Source organism: Amblyomma maculatum, chromosome 2, assembly GCF_055883805.1.
Source record: "Amblyomma maculatum isolate TAMU_Amacu chromosome 2, ASM5588380v1, whole genome shotgun sequence".
In the NCBI taxonomy this organism is placed as follows: domain Eukaryota; kingdom Metazoa; phylum Arthropoda; class Arachnida; order Ixodida; family Ixodidae; genus Amblyomma; species Amblyomma maculatum.
Genome location: NC_139345.1, coordinates 86,924,067 through 86,942,746, shown reverse-complemented (window position 1 = coordinate 86,942,746; position 18,680 = coordinate 86,924,067). Strand labels below are relative to the sequence as shown.

At 41.9% G+C, this 18,680-nt stretch overlaps 1 protein-coding gene across 2 annotated transcripts in view; it reads left to right on the top strand.

The window, feature by feature from the left end:
- Positions 1 to 18,680, top strand: part of PolA1 (DNA polymerase alpha catalytic subunit) — a 95,627-nt gene that overhangs the window by 41,691 nt on the left and 35,256 nt on the right. For both annotated transcript variants that reach the window (XM_084594690.1, XM_084594691.1), the window contains exons 28-36: positions 1,798 to 2,003; positions 4,017 to 4,149; positions 6,027 to 6,158; positions 6,813 to 6,888; positions 8,638 to 8,736; positions 9,395 to 9,576; positions 10,994 to 11,119; positions 15,936 to 16,052; positions 16,418 to 16,511. In XM_084594690.1, the coding sequence (XP_084450816.1) occupies positions 1,798 to 2,003; positions 4,017 to 4,149; positions 6,027 to 6,158; positions 6,813 to 6,888; positions 8,638 to 8,736; positions 9,395 to 9,576; positions 10,994 to 11,119; positions 15,936 to 16,052; positions 16,418 to 16,511 (1,165 nt within the window). The remainder of the gene's footprint in view (positions 1 to 1,797; positions 2,004 to 4,016; positions 4,150 to 6,026; positions 6,159 to 6,812; positions 6,889 to 8,637; positions 8,737 to 9,394; positions 9,577 to 10,993; positions 11,120 to 15,935; positions 16,053 to 16,417; positions 16,512 to 18,680) is intronic.

The following is an 18,680-nucleotide window of genomic DNA, read 5'->3' as shown; positions in this document are numbered from 1 at the left end:
CACTGCACTGCGCTATTCCATTATAATTTTCTTAGAATTCTGCAATTACACAATAATACTTTCCTTTTCCATACTTATGTTCTCATATTATGCATGCAGTGATATCTCACAAAATATGTGATAAACAGCATGCTTGCATTTGCTGCTTTTGCATTTTCTGAACCCTTCAGGTTGCCGCACGACAATGTCGTCTCTCTTCAACAGTAGAGAGTTTTCCGCTTGCACTTCCGGATCGCAAACCTGATATTGTTTAATATTCTTTGCAATGTACAGAATCTTATTGTCAACGTATCCATGTCTACATCATTTATTATGTTGTTCGTAGCTCTGCTGCATTCAACGCTTCTTTCCGTATATAATACTGAAGCACTTTTCATCTTATATATAAAAGTGGGAATGAAGGTGTCATATTTTGAAGCCGCGTCCTCCAGTTATTTTTTTTTCCTTAATGAAAGCCCAGATGACGACTTCAGCTTACTGCGCTTAGAGGTTTCAGAGCACACGGGAGACGGCACGCCTACTCGCTCTGATGAGCTCGCTGACATTGCGGCATGTGGTCTCAATTTGGTCATCTTTGACGATAGAAGAAGTATGATTTTGTAAGTACAAGGCGGGTCGCGGGCAGTAAAGAACAGACGCCATCTTCTTTCACAGTTGTGGGTGTTTTGAAGACTAGAGGCGGACGTGAACCCAGAAAGCTTGGGAAAGGGACAAAAACGCTTTGTTGTCGCATTGCAACGCTAAAATGATCTCAGTTATGTTAGAAATGTGGTCAAATTAGCCAGTTTTATGATTTTCATTCGTTTCAAGACGAAGCTACTAATGTTAACCTGGGGACTGCATTCAGCTGCGCAGGAAGACAGTGCGTTTCTGCCCCATAGCCTTCCCAGCACTGCCAAGAAAAGCTGATACAGAATATAGTTTCAGGTATTTCTTGACTTTAAAAGAGTACTGTTTTCAAGAGCAGCAGTTTTGTTACTGAATATACTACTAGACCGAACTACTGTATCAAATGACATACCTTTTTTTCTCTTTCTCTCTCTCTCTTTTCTTTTTTCTTTTTTTGTTTGCGGCAATTTAAAGCACTATATATGTGACCCTGCTGTTGTTTGTTCATGCTGGGAATGCAGTACTAAGGTTTAAATCGTTGTGGGAAAGGTTCTTGTTTTCAGTTAATGAAGTTCAACACAAAAGTTTCGACTTATTGAAATTAGATTCCACAGTCAAAATGCCACAAAAGTGATAACCTGATACCTGCAAGGTTCTGCTGCAATTTAATAAAATTTTTGTTTGATGTGATGCATTGTATACCGATGCCAGCTCAGCAAAACACACAGGAATGAGAAAGTTTGGTAGAAGCTAGTTTTATTGCTTATTTGTTTCTTTACGAAGGGTGTGGCGAGAGGATTGTTTGCAAGTGACGAATGAAATTGTTTACTGCCAGCACCTTGTGGAAGCCCCCCACTGCTTCTAATCCTTTGATGTTATAAGAATACTCGCGAACCCTGTTTCATTCTCTTTGATCTTGTATCCTACATGCTTCAAATGACAAAAGTGGCATTCTGTTATTTCATTTAAGCATTGCGTTTCATTGGTTTTATGTCACCATTTTGCTTTCTATCTCGTAATTTGTTGGAATGCTGTTCTCTGAAATAGTTTACCCATTGCGTTACTCTTGATCAATCGGCAGAACAGTTATTATTGCTTTAAGAGAGACTTAACACAACATTATTGCAAATTTTTTTAGTATATGTACTGGTAGAGCAGTTTCATCTGTCTGACACCTTTGCAAAACAGATCAAAGCGGAGATCAATCGGTTCTACAAGCAGCTCGAGATTGACATTGATGGCATCTTCAAGTCCATGTTGCTCTTGAAGAAGAAAAAGTATGCAGCGTTGTGCATCACAATGGGTCCTAACAACCAAGTGTCCCAAACCAAGCAGCTCAAGGGGTTGGACATCGTTCGACGTGATTGGTCGGAAGTTGCCAGGAAGACCGGCCAGTAAGTTACCACCATGATTTTGTACGTGGTAATTCCTATTTCCAAACCCTTGTAGCTACAATTTATGAAAAGTAGTATATCATTTCCAGCCTGTGTTTTTAGGCGAAAGCCTTTAATGGCTCATACTATCATCCGTTCTCGAGAAGTGTCTCACTTCTTCACGTGTTTCCGTGAAATATCGCAAGGTTGGGACTTCATGACCTGGTGATGTCATCGATCATGACGCACATCATAATTTTCCTTGTCTACGATGGGGGAGATAGTTAAAAATACTTAAGTAAACAAATCTTGTCTCCACCGGGAATCGAACCTCCATCCCTTGGATCACCAGCCAAGAGCTTTAACCAACTGCACCACGGCCCAGATCATGAAACGCTCATCATAATTCCCCTTGTCTACCTTCAGGATGATAGCGGGCGGGATTCCGAGAGTGACTGATACTGTGCCTTTCCTTTCCAGTAAACGAATTATAGAACACTAGTGAACTTTGATGTGTTCAATGGAATGCTGGTTCTATTCAACAAGGGGGGCGCGATGTAGTACCGTCATGACTGGTCATGAGGTCACCAGGCAATTCATGCATATACTAAACTGACCCCACCAGGCGTCCGATCCAGCTTCCTCGAATGCCGCACCACACAGCAAACAGAAGCAGACCCAGATGTCTAGGAGACATTAATACAGCAGGCATCAGTGGCAATTGTTATTGATTTACAGGATAGAAAAGGCACAGTATCTGTCAACAATATTGGAGTGGAGTAGTGGAGGGCTACAATCTACCATGCTATAATGGCTTTTGCCTCATCGCACTTTAGTAGTCCAAAGATCGTCATTGCACCCGCCACTGCTTAGGTGGTGGACGATGGCTGTTGTGGGGCGGGTCTTTCTCTCCCTCTCCTTTTTCATTCTTCTATACTTTCTTCTTTCCACACGAGGCAGCGGAGGTGGCTCAGCTACAGAGCCAGTAGCAGGCCTGTGCAGTAAAAAAAAAAAAAAAGGAAAATTAAAAATAGCAAACATTGCTCACCTTGGTTATTTAAGAACTCACTTGGGATTTGCAAATAAAATTAAACTAGAATTGCACAGAAGTGTATACCCTACTGAAAAAAATCCAGTATAAATTTTGTACAGGATTTCGTATACGTGTTTTGAGGATGCTTCACTGCATAGGAAATGCGTTCCAGCATTACGATGAAGCGTACAGCATGGTGAAACTGCGTTGAAGTTGATTATTCAGTTATTTTTCAATATTCAAATGCCCCTACTTATTTTTCTTCGATGAAACAGAAATATAAATGGCACCAGTAGCTGTAACGTTACCCAACTTGCAACCTGTTGTGACCAGCTTACACACATGCCGTAGCCATTAATAAAAAGTGACCTAGTAATTTGTGCTCGTACGAGTAAAGCACAAAGCCAGATATTATTTTCAGACTTCATCAGGAGTTAAATAGGTATGCGTACTGAGTCCTGGTGCTTTTATGAGCAGTTTGGAGATGGTTCTGCATAGTTGTGCAAGGTATTTTGCTTTGTCATTGTCGCACTTATATCGAAGGCTTTACCTAAATAGCTGCTGAAGCTATTGAAACTTTTTATCTAATTAAAATTGAACGTTTACACTTTGATTTTTTATGGTCATTATTTGCTACATTCTGTAATGTAGTATGCATGTTCTGAATGTGTGCTGTTTCTTTCATGCTGTGATTTTGATGTAGTAATATGGAGCTTCCTAGTTCCGAAGTGGTTTCTGAAGTGTAGAAAACAGCGTTATGTTTATAATGCACGCACTGGGCTTGAACTTGCGTGAGATAATGAGCTAAAATAAGTTGCAGTCTTTTCAAAGTCTGTAATTAGGTGTGTGTTTCGTAAATGCCTGGCTTCCTCATTTTCTCGCATGCGCCTTTATATGAGGGAAATCCTACCGGCGAGGTTGAATGGCAATTGCTAGATGTTTTCACAGGCTTGTACGGTCTTGTTTGATCACGTGCTTTAACTACTTTTCATTTCTTCCAGGTTTGTCATTGACCAAATCTTGTCGGAAAGTTTGAGAGAAGAAATAGTGGACAAGATCAACACCTTCTTAATGCAGCTTGCTGTCAAGGTTCAAGACAACCTGCTTCCACTCTCAGATTACTGCATTACAAAGGTAGGTCTTAATCAGCATTCTTGCAGTTGCTGTCTTGGTAAACACATTTCTTTTTTTCTTTGTAAGCAAATATCATATGACATTGCACAATATGTTTTGAAATCGCAAATTTTATTCTTCACCTGTATGGCTGCGTTTTTATGCCTGTAAAAGGCAAGAAAGCTTACAGTTCAAATTTTTGTAGTTGCATGTTTTTTTGTGATAAAATTGTGACAGTTCTGTTTGCTTATTAAAAATGACGCAAGAAGCAAGTTCTTAATTTATCTTTCTGTTAATCTGAAGAGTTTTTAATTTAAAGCCTTGTATGCCCAAAGAATAAGAAACAGTCATATAGCTAAGATTGTAGGCTCTGCTTCTTTTTTCGGTTTGTTACAACTTCAAACACTTCTGATGCTTCTTTGAGAACTTATGGCGATTTCCACTGGTCGCTACGGAGCACGTTTTCTTGCTCCGGGACGACGATTTCGATTTCCACTGGTCGACCAAGATAGGTTGCGCATATTCCGCTGGTCGTTAGGGGCAGCTCGGGACGCTCCAGCTCGATCCGCCGACCGAAGTCAGATCTCGCCGGAAGTCCTAGTCGCTGATGCGGTCACTTCCGGATGCTGCTGGATTCTTTTGGCTGTTTTTGACCGTTTCAGCGACATCGGCAGAGGACGCTGGATGTCACCGTATTTTGCGCGAATATGTCGAAGTGCGTCTATCGAAAAACGTCTGCAGCGTTAAAAAAATGAGAAAGCAAGTTGTTGAGGGCCGCACTCCTGCCTATTTATCAAGCGCAAACACTTCGGCGCTGGGATGCGGCTACAACTTTTGAAACCGGCTCAGCTTTACTTCCGCCGCGCGCTCTGCATGTTCCGCTGGTCGACCAAGGCTGATTCACTCTGTAGCGCTTTAGGTCGGCTCGGACGCCCAGCTCCGATCGACCAGTGGAAATCGCCATTAGTGACTAGCTGCGTTTTGCATGCCTGGCTGAAAGGGATGGGACACTGAACAAAATATGCCATGAGATTATGATGGAAACGAAAAGGCCTTGCCTCATATAGTACAGATCGAGCACTACAGTATCCAACAACCAATGACATAATTTTAATTTGAAAGTGAAAATCTCATAGAACGAACCACGCTGCCCTCTTGAGGCGGAACAATGCCATTATCAGTATAGTACCACACGTGACCACATCTCAGGAAAATATCATTGATTTATGTGCATGTTGTTCTGCTTTCCTTCGTGGATGTTTGTCATGTTTTATTACAGTTCGCGCTTCAGTGAAGAGCAATGCTCGCTTCGCATCGCCGATCATATGCTTTTAGCTTTTTTCACTAGATTGCGCCACACTGATTTGAATTTCTTGGACGAAATAGTTGCCGTGACACACTAAATCTTTCGTCTTCAGAGCACTCACACATTACCTGTGCTATAACATCCGTAATTCTGCAAACTGAAATGGGCACTGCTGTGTACTGAAAATATTTAGTTACTGTCTGGCGGTTGAGATTTATGTTAGTTTCTGGCACAGCACTTTTGCTGACATGAAATCGCCACTGTGCTTGGTGATCATGGTTTCAATCATTATACTCCATAAAAATTGTGCATGCACTGATGAAAAAAATCTCTATCAAAATTTTTTACACCGTTTCTAAGAAAACCATTGTGGAATTGTCCACTTTAGACAGCAAGCTTTCTCTTGCGCTGAAAAAAGTGAGGCGCTTAAAGTAGTTTTTTGTCCCATTAAAGCACGCTTTTGAATTGTAACGTTTTTTTTGTAATGGCTTTCTTCCATGAAATGAGAAAAATCATTTAACTTGGAAAAATTGTTACTATCGACTTCTGAGGAAGCTAATTGTGAACCTTTTGCTTATTTCATTTTCCTTAGCAACTGACCAAAAACCCTGAGGACTATCCAGACAAGAAGAATCTCTGCCATGTTCAAGTTGCTTTGCGTCTGAACAGCAAGGGGGGCAAGAAGCTTCGTCATGGTGACACTGTCACTTACATCATATGCAATGTGTGTATACGCATCCTGCAGGCTACATTTTCTCTTTTCTGTGTGTCCTTTGTTTTGCTTTAGTAAAGGATGCAGCATATACTGCTCTTTGAATGTTAGTCATATTTTTGAAATTTTGCTGAGAAGCATAGAGGAGCTAGCTAGGGAAATAAGAATGGAGTGTTGTAAATCTGGGATCTTGTCTCACGCCATCAGTTACAGCTTACAGTCATTCTCTTAAAGGAATGCATGTAGCAACCATCTTGCCGGTATTCACCTATGATGCTTAAACTGAGGGGTGGGGCAAAGGGCTTAAAAAAATACACAAGAGCAAGCTATCATAAAGGGTAATGATAAGGATAATATTAACGATGGTGAAGAGAACAGAGCATGGTGGGGAAAGAATATGAATTAACGAAATTGAGGCTGCAAACAAGAAGAGGAAAAGGAGAGGAGCAAGTCATGTCGTGCAGCAAGCAAATAGGTAAAGATATCTTAAGTAACGGAACTAACGTAGCAAGAGGTGACAGTCTTTAAGAGAAGAAAGTTTGCCATAACTGATGCAGGACAGGAGATCATTGCAAGGGGCCATTGTTCTGCATAGTGATGATGGTTTAAAACATTAGTGCAGTTTCGCGCAAGGCGTTTTAATCGCTCCTTTTTGATTACATGCAGGACGGGACCCAACTACCTGCCTCACAGAGAGCTTATCACCCAGATGAAATGAAGACAAACGAAAACCTTTCCATTGGTATGTGCCTAGAAACAGTTTCCTTGGAATGGGCTTTCAAGTCTGATACAGTGGAACCTGTTGTAATGAACGTAGATATGGCGAATTATCAGATAAAATGAAGTCGAAGCAGTTTGGTCTGTCCATGCATTATTTATGTGGGAATTTTATCAGTATAACGAAGCTAAAAAATTTCAAATTTGTCACTAGGTCAGTTATAACAAAGTAGTTTTTTGCATTCATCACATGACAAATAATGCATACAGTAGCAGAAAAAAAAGCTTCAAAAATGCAAATTTCGAACATTTCGATCGCCCACCACAATTTATATTTAAATCGCTCATACATGCGCATGCCGCACCGTCTAGGTGGTAGTGACAGAAGCTAGCATCAACGGCTGACAGGCAAACTGGGAGGTATTGGAGAGTGTCTCAGAGTCCCCCCGTTAAAGAAACCTACACATGCAAGGATGTGACCAGTCATCTCCCTGAGGTGTGGAAACTTGACCCTACACCTCACCTGGACCTTACCAGAAAACAGTCCAAAAACCTGTGTAAAGCCCTAGTTGGGAAAATCATGACCCCTGTTCCTCGATCAGAAATTATTAAACAAATCATTGATCTCAACTGCTTACATTGCAGCGACCTCACAGGGGAGGTAGCTGGCACAACTTCCTGAGGGAGCCAGACAAGAATGCACAAGCCATGCTTGCGGTCAGGGTGTGAGAGGTCATAATTCATTAGGGGGCCGTTAATCCTACCCCATTGATCTTATTGACCAACAAAGTTTCTCCAATCCAATTCAGTGACAGGCATGTGATTGGCACGTGATAGAACCATTGCCTCGTCATGCCACGCACCCTTGCTGGTACTTCAATCGACCTGTGCGCACACGCTGCACTCCAAGAGTCCAATGACTCTATCGCGCAAAACAGTTTCGCATGAGACATCAAGACATTTAGGGCAGTCGAGATCGGGTGCAGAAAAAGGACATCGCCACGGACTTCGCGCCTAGCACTGTGTCGACAATCCTGAATGCGAGGCAGATTGAAGACATCCACTCGAAAGGTGCCGTGAAGAGCAAGCACGTCAACCTTGTCACTGCATCAAGTGGCGCTTCAGAATGTTACGTTTAAGGACTTCATCACTGCTGATGGCAAGGTTGTGGCACCATGCCACTCAAACTGACAGAATAAGAATATGCTGTAATGTATTCTATGCAGATATTACAAAATTGAATTGAATTGAAAAAAAAAAAAATTGTGATGACAGTTAACTACAAAGAAAGGAGGGAGCTCTAAACAGCTCAGAGACCACTAAAATAGCCGACATTGCAGCTTGTTTTTTTTAATAGACCTGGTTGCTTGAAGAGGCAACATCCTTGCTTAGTATCTGATTTAGTTTGGTTTATAAGGTTTAACATCCCAAAGTGACTCAGGCTATGAGGGATGCCGTAGTGGAGGGCTCCGGAAATTTAGACATCCTGGTGTCACATCCTTACTTGTGAGCTCGGTTTTGGTAACACAGAGTTAAAGGAAAGATTTAAAGATTTTAGCAAGTTTTGCACTTAAGTCTTCTGCGTTTTCACTTCGTCTATATTAAACACGTTTTGCTTGGGTTATTAGCAGTTTGATGGGAATTTGTGCGCATACTTTTAAGACGAATGCTGGATATAGTGAACAAACTTTTGCGCCAAATGTGACTTCATTTTAATGAGTTTCTGCTGCAAATGGGCAGTAACAGTGCAGAAAATTATCACTGCTGTTTCCAGACAAGCACTATTACCTGTCTCAGCAAGTGCACCCTGTCGTCGCTCGGATATGCGCCCCAATTGAAGGAACCGATGCTGCCATGATTGCTGAAGTCCTTGGTGAGTCTGGCCATCTGGTTTTGTCCTTTGGTTTGCAGCTGTAGCAGCTGCTTTGTGAGAATACAAAAGCTTATTTAAGTATCTTCTTGAAAGACCTGTTGTTAGTTGGTTTCTGTTGGCCCAAGTGTTGAATACTAACTACAAAAAGTTTAGCTTGATTTGTTTAACTTTGATTTTTCTTGCAAAGTTCTGCGCTTTTAATATTGAACTAATAAGCTTACTATTGGGTACAAGATACGGTGAATGTTCACTTTATTAAATGTGTGGTTAGTATTGCATATTCCAAAACTATTTGGTACATACCTGCACTAAGTCTAAATGACATTTCCGTGCAAATTCACTTTTAGAACTGACTCAACTGAGTAAAATGTGCATGAAAAAAATGTGTTACCTGGAGGCATGTTCAACATCACGTCAGTAGGAGTGTGAGAAAGGGTTCGATAAGGCTAAGTAATTTAACCTACAGAGAGTATTGTGGAGTGTTAGGTGGACACCTTTTTGGTAAATCTGGAACATTCTGCGAGCTTCAGTGCGGTTCGTAGAAAAAGCTGCAGCCAGTTATATCCAGGGAAATGGTGTGCTTTCATGCTTTGCAAATAGTAACAAGAAATTTAAAAAGTACACTAACTAATAAACCGTATTGTTTTTGTTTCTAAAGGCTTGGACCCTCATCAGTATCGAAATTACAGCTACAACAAAGATGAAGATACTGCTATCAAACTAAGCATGGCCAAAACTCTTAACCTGAGTGACTACAAGGAGTGTGACAGGATGACTTTCCACTGTCCTTCTGGTGACTGCAGTTCGACGATCAGAGTAGAGCACCTCTTTGAGAGAACAGTAAGTATCATCTGTTTACTGTGTAATTTCAAAGACATCTGCCTAGTGGAACGCTGTTTTTCTAAAAGGTGAAACATTTGAGGGAAAATGATGTTTCTGGAAAGCTGCTGTAATCCTAATATGCAGAACTTTTGTGTATTGCTTAAGCTAGAACAAAAACTTGCTGTAAAATCTCTGAGGCTGATTACAACAGCTGTGATCGCTTTGAACATTCATATTGGAAGCGTTCAAGTAATTGCAAGGGCTGCTAACTAGCTTTAAGAATCAGTCTGACATAAACTTAAAAAGAATTGATAATTTGGTTACACTTTTCTAAGTAAAATCATTCAGATCCAGGTACTAACCAAATAAATGCAGGGACTTGGCAACCCCAAAAGAAAATGTAGGCTATCTCGATATGTAAAGCCTGTTTCTATACATTTTCAGGGGTTGTGTTTTGGACAAACTCCTTGGTAAACATCAGGTTTATTTGTATTGCTAGCTGAATTTTAAAGCGATAGCGTTAAGGCTCTCATTCAGCTGAAAACTGTGCGTTGTCCTATCGGCACCGCGTCGCAAAAATCCTGATTGGTCAGCAAGGTCACGCTGTCACAACCACGTGACCTTACACAGGAAGTCAAGTGCCCCACAACACCCATGTGAAACGTGACGTCATGCTTGAAACGAAAGTGATTAAACCTTATAAGTAATGTGAATTAAAAGTTGCCGTATATCTCAAATTGTTTACCTTATAAAGAAATTTATTTCACTTAAAAAAAATATTAAGAATTTAACATTTTTAACATTTAAAATTAAATTCACAATAATTTAAATACATTAATTTGAATTAATTTTAGATATTAAGTTTAAGGTGAGATTCAAACCCTCAGCTTCTTGGTTCCAAACCAGATGCACTACTGACTAGACCATGCAATGTCTACTTGTACAGTTTAAGAACAAGCGGGGCTCTATGTATGTCATGTGGTCTTCCATGTAAAAGGGTTATCTAACGACTGTATTCTAATGAGTATTTACTTAATCAGAAAGGGCCACAGGCCGCTGTTGCATCATGCCATGCGCGCCAATTAAGTTTTGCCTTAAGGCGAAGCTTAATTGGCGCGCAAATTTTTCATGAAGTAGTGGACATTTAAGGATACCTCGTCCTTTTTTCATTGTGTGAAATGGAGATGTATGCGAAAAAAAAATAATATGTCTCTGCAGGCATGTTGCTGCTGTCTGCCTGGCTATATGCAGCTGCTCTGTGTAGTTCCAGCATTCAATCTGTCTGGCTACATTATCTACATCACTTACTGTTACATGTAATTTCGTAACTTGCTGCTCAGCTTTTTAAAAGATACTTATTTTTACTTCTTTATTTATTAGTTTTGTTTTTCATTGTATTAAGTGAGATCAAGTAATGATTTCTTTTTCTTTTCAGGGAAAGAACCTGAAATTTTGTCTGGAATCATGTCCTGGCTGTAAAGCAGACCTATCTGGTTATATCAATGCTCTTTGCAATCAGATGACTTTGACCATTCGATCTTTCATACAAAAGCTTTACGTGGTAAGTACAACCGAGTGTAGACGGTTCCGATTCCAGAATATCCAGTTTCATTTTGAAAGAAAGGGTGTTCCACTTTCAGGACATGTTGGCAATGAATTATCCATCCAGCCTTTGGCACGCACTCAGCTGGCGTCCTTGTCAGATCCCGTTTAAGTAGCCATTCGAAAGTCACTGCCACACCGGACCAAACACTCAGGCAGTGGCATCACTAGGGGGGGGGGGGGGGGGGGGAAGGGGGGGGGTGTACTGCACCGGGTGCAGCTGCAAATTGGGGGAGGGGTTAAATGCCAATTACTCAGTGGAAAGGTGAACATGCGCAGTATGCCTGTCGCTAAGACGAAGAGTCAAGTTTCTGATCACTATGCGCGGACTACAAAAAAAGAAAACAAAAAAACGGAGAACACAAAGGGAAATTAGTAGGTGTTGAATTTTACATACCTGCCAATTTGTCCAAATTTTCCGTAAAATGTACGAATTTTGACCAGTCTTACAATTTTACAAATCTTGCGTGAAATTGTACGGAAAATGTTTTATTTTTTAGAAAAAAAGTGCGGGCATCTATTAACAATATTATGGTACCTATCGCAGCCACGAGAGGGCAACACATATTCGTGATATCATCATCAGCAGCTGCAAACGTTGTAGTGACTTCTGTCGTCTACTCAGCGGGACACGAATCCCTATCCCAAAACTCGATACCGCCTCCGCCAGGCTAGTGGCTATAGTATCTGTAGTCAGGCTAGTCAGGCCACCATGCGGCCTCTGCGAACTTTTGTTCACGTGTTTGGACGACTTGGGTGTTGGCCTATGTTTTTGTTTGATCTGCGGCCGCCTGCGACGCAGTGCGACTCTTGTTTTAGCAGTAGCAGTTTCGCAGTGCAGTGGCGGGCTCAAAGCCGCGACAATACTTCCAAGCATTTTTGAAATCGTACACGTCAGAATTTCCATACTTCGTGTCCTCTAAGAGAGGCGAGAAGTTCGTATTTTGCACCACGTGTGCCTATGATAACATTTCATATGGTGTCAAGTCCGACATCAAGCTCCACATCGCTTCGAAAAAGCACCAAGGATACGTGTGAGCTGAGGACAGCCAAGCCTGATAAGTTTTTTACGCAGTGATAGCGACCTCTGTGTGATTCGTGCAGAATGCCATTTCACAGTGTTTTTAGCTGAACATAACATCCTGCTACGTGTCAGTGATAACGCTGGACCACTTTTAGCAGGCAAAGTCAGCAACCGTATAAGCATTGCAAAAATAAATTGTGACACAATGGAGTTTTCGCTCATAACTCTACAGTGCAAGAATTTCGCTTGTGGGTGAGTGAGCAAGCTTGTTACTAAAGATAAATTCTTGGAAACTAAATAAAAAGCCCCCTCCCCCCCCCCCCCCCCCCCCCCCCACGGTCACAAATGTTTTACGAATTTTGAAATCTTCAGGTTGGCAGGTATGCTTTTAACCAAGTCGAGATGCTTGCTGCTCATTGGAGGGTCAAATTCTAAAGTTAAAGCTCAGCTACTTTGGTCATCTGATGAGAAGAGAGGAGTTGCTAAAGAAAGATTGGATGTTGGGAAAGGTTGAGGGTCACCATAGAAGGGGTAGGCAGGGAACGCGATGGTTAGATGGTATCCTCGAGGCGCTGCAGGTGAAGTTATGTGATGTTAGGAAGATAGGGAGAGACCGGAAAGCGTGGCGTGAGATGGTCCATAGGGTCACGAAGGGTCGGACATGACTGAACTGAACACAGGAAGGTTAAACATATTTAATTTGTCGTCTTGTCGGGTCAGTCATACTGCAGCGAGGAGCTCATAAACCAAAAAGGCCAAGTGGGCCTCGGCAGCAGAACGCACGAGAAACAAAAAATGGCAGTCGAAAAACAGGCTGGAGGTAAATGTGAAAACGGGGTTGGTTGATACTGCAAGCGCCATTGGGGGAAGAAAAGTGGTGTTGCACCACACCGGTGCCGCTGATCCTAGTGACGCCACTGCACCCAATGCTGCAGAGCGACAAGCTCGACCAAGGAATGTGTCAGTGGAGGCAGTGGAGGGGTGGCGCGGGACACACCACTTGTAGCAGCTTGCAATATGCCTTCTCCCACGGGCTGGTCAGCAACTGGATAATATTGTTCACGCGACTCTCCTTGACTGGGAGTGAAGCCCAGCTAGCCCAGCTTCCAGTTTGTGGAGGGAGAGGAGGGGTCTCCTCTCCGATACCAGCCGTTTGGGCCTGCTCACGTGTGTAGGGGCTTGCATATTCATGTCATCCATGCCATCTTGATAAACTGTTCTAATAATCCGGGCCATAATCAGGGGTGGAAGCACTGCTCCATTTTGCTCCAAACTGCTTTTCCTGCTCCATTGTGCTCCAGAGCACAATATTGCTCCAAAGCTACCAAACCAACCACCTAAGTGTATTGACATCAAATTTAGCGGAAAGCTGGTTTTTGCTGCACGGTGAACCATTGTATTGCTTACAAAGAGTGTGATCCAATTCAATTATCCCGCCATAGTATTGTAGTACACTGTAACCGTGAGAAGCGCAGCAGGCTGATGGCATGCTTTGAGTTGTGCATCCTTGATTTGGGAGCTGCCATAGCTGAAATGATGACAGCGCACTGGCGGCAGAATTATAATGCACCTTATGCTGTGCCTAATACAAATAAAATTTTTATAGTCTAGAAAAGCATTTTTGGACCAATAATAAATATTTGTTTGCAAGTAAATTTAAAACGAGGCTCGAGCAATTGGAGGAATTAATTGTGGAAAAGTGCTGGTCATGTGACATAGCACCTCCTCCCAGCCTTGTCGATTGCCTGTGGAGGGACAAGTGATGCAGTTACCGCAAATTACCACGACCCATTAGGAAACTTGTCCAGCTGCTCAAAAGTATGAGTTCTAATGCTTCTGCTGTGAAAGCAGGAAGGTACTCCACCATTGAGCTCGTTTGTCAATAACAATTGTGCAAAGCCTACATAAAACAAAAGCATACTTGAATTGTTGTGGGTGCGACCTTCTCAAGGGGGTTGGAAAGCTGTATAGGGCTTATCGCCAACATGCTGAAATTGAGGAAGTGCCAGCGTCTTTCAAGGAAGAAAAAAATTTAGGATCTATGGCTGAAGGAATAAAAGACTACCCTTGAGTGCAGTCTATCCTCCTTGGGGATACTACTGACCAGTGTCCAGGAATTTATTGGATCAGGCATGGGATTGGAAAGAATATGAACAAAATAGAGAGCGGAAATGTACTGTTCCAGACTAGTGGGAGTGCTTGAGCACATCAAAGTGGCAGACTCCAAATTTCTCTCTCAAGCCAAGTAAGCAGAAGCCAAATTCTTTCAGTAAAATTTTGTGTTCAATTATGAGGTGGATAAGCATGCATTGGGTTCGCTACTAGTCTGTTTGGAATTGTTGCTCAAGTCAGCTGTTATTTTAGACAATTGTAAATGTTTTGGTAATTTGGGTTGGTCAGATACGTGTGCATAGTCAGCAAAGCATTGAACTTTGAATAAAAAGAAATCAAATTGTTTTGTGTGTGTATGTGTGTGTGTGTGTGTGTGTGTGTGTGTGTGTGTGTGTGTGTGTGTGTGTGTGTGTGTGTGTGTGTGTGTGCGTGCGTGCGTGTGTGTGTGCGTGCGTGTGTGTGTGCGCGCATAATCAGGAGTATAAAATTGCAAATAATCAAGGCATTTGACCCTAGAAACATGCTCCAAAACATAACTCGAATGCGCCAAACTCTCATTTTATTGCTTCAAAGCTGCTCCAAAATGCTAGAGCCTGCTTCCATCCTTGCATAATGTGCTCTATTCCGTGTAGACCGTCTGGGACTGTTTTCTTTTTTTTTTTTTTTTTTTTTCAAATCTTATCATCCTGAAGTGCAGATGAACCATCATTTCATTGCTGTTCTACTGTACCAACAACCCTGTCATCTGCTTTGCTGCGTAACCATCAATGCTTAATAGATGGTATTCGCGATTATACTTCTTCGCAAAGGGCTTGCACTTGTTGCCCGAATACTCGGCATAGAATTCCAGTGTTCATAAATTGCTTGTACTTTGTCCTTTCTCACTGTACCTCGATTTGGATTAGGCACATGCTGGCTTTCTTATCTTTAGGTGCAGCTTGCCTCCTCAAATTCTAGAACAACTAAAATACTATTGAGTCAATCTACAAAGTGCGGTAGATGTTGATGGTTCTGTTTGATTTACCTCAGCTATCAGGCCCATTAAAGGCAAATTATCACCTCACTGTAATACTGGCAGGAAAAAATCAACTGTGAGCAGCTCGATGCCTATGTGTTCCACTGTAAAAAAAAAAAAAGACTCTACAGTCATCGCAGACTTAAGCACCTTTTTGTTACCACCCAAACAAATGCTGCGATGAAAAGAAATGCAAACAGCTAAGCATATAGTTGCCGAGTTGATCACATTTTGTTTTATCTGCGCTGTACAGTACGGTCCACTGTTAAAGGGAACATGAGATTGCGTGGTCTAAGCACTTTGCAAAGCACTGCCGCCGATCACTGGCAAGAATGGGCAGCACCAAGTGCATGTTCGGGAAGAGCAGTCGGCCGTGCTTACTGCACATGCACCTTGTACGATTCGTTTGTCGCTGGTGCTCTTGGGAGTGCTTTGTAAAGCGCAACAGCATCGCCTCACGTTTCCTTTAACAGTGGACCGTACTGTACATCAAGATGACTGCCAATTGGGGTTAGAGTCAGTCCACGAGGATGTTGAGTCTTGTAGTATGGGCTTCAGAGTGCTCAGCAAGGACTGCAAATAATTGATAACTTTCCTTTATTTTTATTTTTTTGCTTCTATCAGGGGTGGCTTGTATGTCAAGATTCTGGTTGTGGGCACAGAACAAGACAGGTGCCTCTACGATTTGGAAAATCTGGTCCTATCTGCACTGCTTGTAAACGATCTACCATACTCCCAGAGGTAAGCACTGCGCGCTTTCACGCCAGTTGACTTCTTGCATGCTATTACGTGTGGTACAGCGCTCATTTCAGTAGCGCCAATCACTTCCGAATCCTGCTTTAATTGCTGTTCTCAATTTTGATTTTTATGGACGCCAGCACTACAAATGTACATGACTGTGATTCACTACTGACTAACTTCCTGCTGAAGCTGCTTCTCTTCATTTCTATGTTTAAAAAAAAAAGATAGATTGTATTGCTTTATTGCTTAAGGAGCTATCTGTTAATGCACGCAAGAAAAGAAAGAACTCCAAATGACCTGTCGTTGGTTGCAGTTGAGCATAGGCGCATTTTTTATGTGCGCTGCTTCTGTGGTCTTGTTTGCAGTACAAGGTGTCGGACCTGTATAGGCAACTGACATACTTCAGCAGGCTCTTTGACTTCTCCAGGGCGCAGGCAACTCTCTCAGAAATTGAAAAGAGTAAGTCCCGCCGTTTGGCTACAGCAGTTCTTTGGTACGCACAGTAATGTCTGACTGCGTGATAAGCACAGTAATGTCTGACTGCGTGATGAGTGTGCGTCTACTGGTAATCTGTCCTCGTTGTACAAACATTGGGGTTGTGCTGACTTTCAAGATTGGATTAATATTTAGGGCAATCCCCCGAGGTTTTCCTGTTTGGACCACATGCGGTCTCCAGTATTATGTAAATGAAGTAGATTTGTAATAAAGGAGTAATTACTCATTAACATGCTCTCAAGGAAAACTATACAGAAAGCTGTATAATTTTCCTTTGTAGCCGTATGGCTGCACTTGAGTGGATGTCAATAAGCGATTACTTTCTTATGGCTGTAAAGATATTGGGCGTTTGTAAGGCCGAATTTAACTGCTTAATAGATTCGCTGTTCTGTCAAAAAGAAAGAAAGAAAGATTGGTGCTATTTGGGGAGTTGAGCATACTGTATTGCACTGATGATTTTACCTATGGTTAGTTAAAAAGTGTTAATATCTTGAGCACTTTGATTTTGAGGGTGCATTTATCACGCAGCTCGGTACGGTTTAATAGGAAGAGAAAAGGAGCTCATAAATATAAGCAAACATTAGTGTATGAAGTTTGTTTTAAAGACAGCTGCTGCTGATAAGAAGGGACATAGGATAGTTCTTGGATAGGTTGCATGCTTTAATAAGCAATTGCCATCTGTCTGCAGGAATTAAAAATTGTGTTGAGTTTTTTGCTACCAGTGAATTCCACAAAAATATTCCCTGGCTCTTCACAAAGCTTTGTGTGGACCACTAATGCACTGACAAGACACGATTGAGTCACATAGTACAAGGCATGCATGTGAAGTACATAGTATTAAAAAGTTGATTTCACTCGCAAGAAACACTACTGTACCACTGTTTCCTTTTTAATTTTATGACAACTTTGGTTTAGTAGTCAGGGCAGCTATACAGCTTCTCAAATTACCTGGAAGAAAATGTGCCACTATTGTCAATCCCAGCTCCATGAAAGAGCACTGCTTCCTCGAAGGGCATGCCATAAAGAGTAGGTTTCATATTGGCTTGGCGTGGCCAAAAGCTTTAATTCCATCTCGGAATCACACACCTGCCAACCCTCCTGATTTTCCTGAAAGGCTCGACCTTTTTCGCTGAAATGTCAATGTACGGCAACTGCCCTATATCTCTTGATAAGCTACCTCTGCTCATGCAAGAATGGTTTTTGCAAAACCAGCACTGCGGAACTTGCAGCTGCACAGTAATTGCCAGCATCACTATCAACAGCGACACTAGCATCATTGAAGTCATCAGCTGTACAGTCAATCAAAGCTAAATCAAGCCACAGCCAACGTAGCCAACGTTGGCTAGGCTGCGTGTAGGGCACAGTTCTACGTTAAAATTGTTGTGTGCTTGAAGTGTTGCTGTCAAAGCCCAAGAAGTATTTGCTAAAGCTTTTGCTGTCTTGAAGTTCTGTGTTTCCATGCTTCACAACGTCAAAAAATGGTGAACACTTACATTTTGGACAGCCTGTGGATGCGATGTCAGCGTGTTTCGCTGTGGCAAAGGTAATTTAAATCTGAGGCTAGAACTGAACTCAGGTTATCAATTTGCTGCAAAACCTTTCAATGTCTGCTGCTGGTGAAGGACCATCATCCTGGATCATGCTTTAAGGCTTAAGCCTTACTTGGCTCATGGTGAAAATCGCGTGGGTGAGATCTGTCCTCAAGATATCGGTGGAGTAAGATGACTTACGTGCTCCTCTGAAATTTTCGAAGCTAGCAATGTCTGCTGCTGCAAGGTCCATGCAAAAGGACTCATTCGGCGCTACCTAAAAGCTTTGATGACCCGACCCCCCCCCCCCCCTCCCCTGCCTTATGTGAATAAGAAATCTAGATTTTTTATCTTGCCAGATTGACTAGTATGAAATTGGTCGGTATGTTGTGATGCTCCCATTTGTGGGCCGATTAAATTATTTTAAATGTGTGCTTTTTACTTCGATAAATTTAATGAAAGTGAAAGTTCAATTTTAGGCTGATATGTTAAATGCTGAATTTCTTGTATGTTTGCCTCGCGGAATTGTTGAAAATGAATCTGCATTTTCATTCTGACATTAGCCAAGCAAACAATATGAAACCTCAATCACTAAATGCCCTCG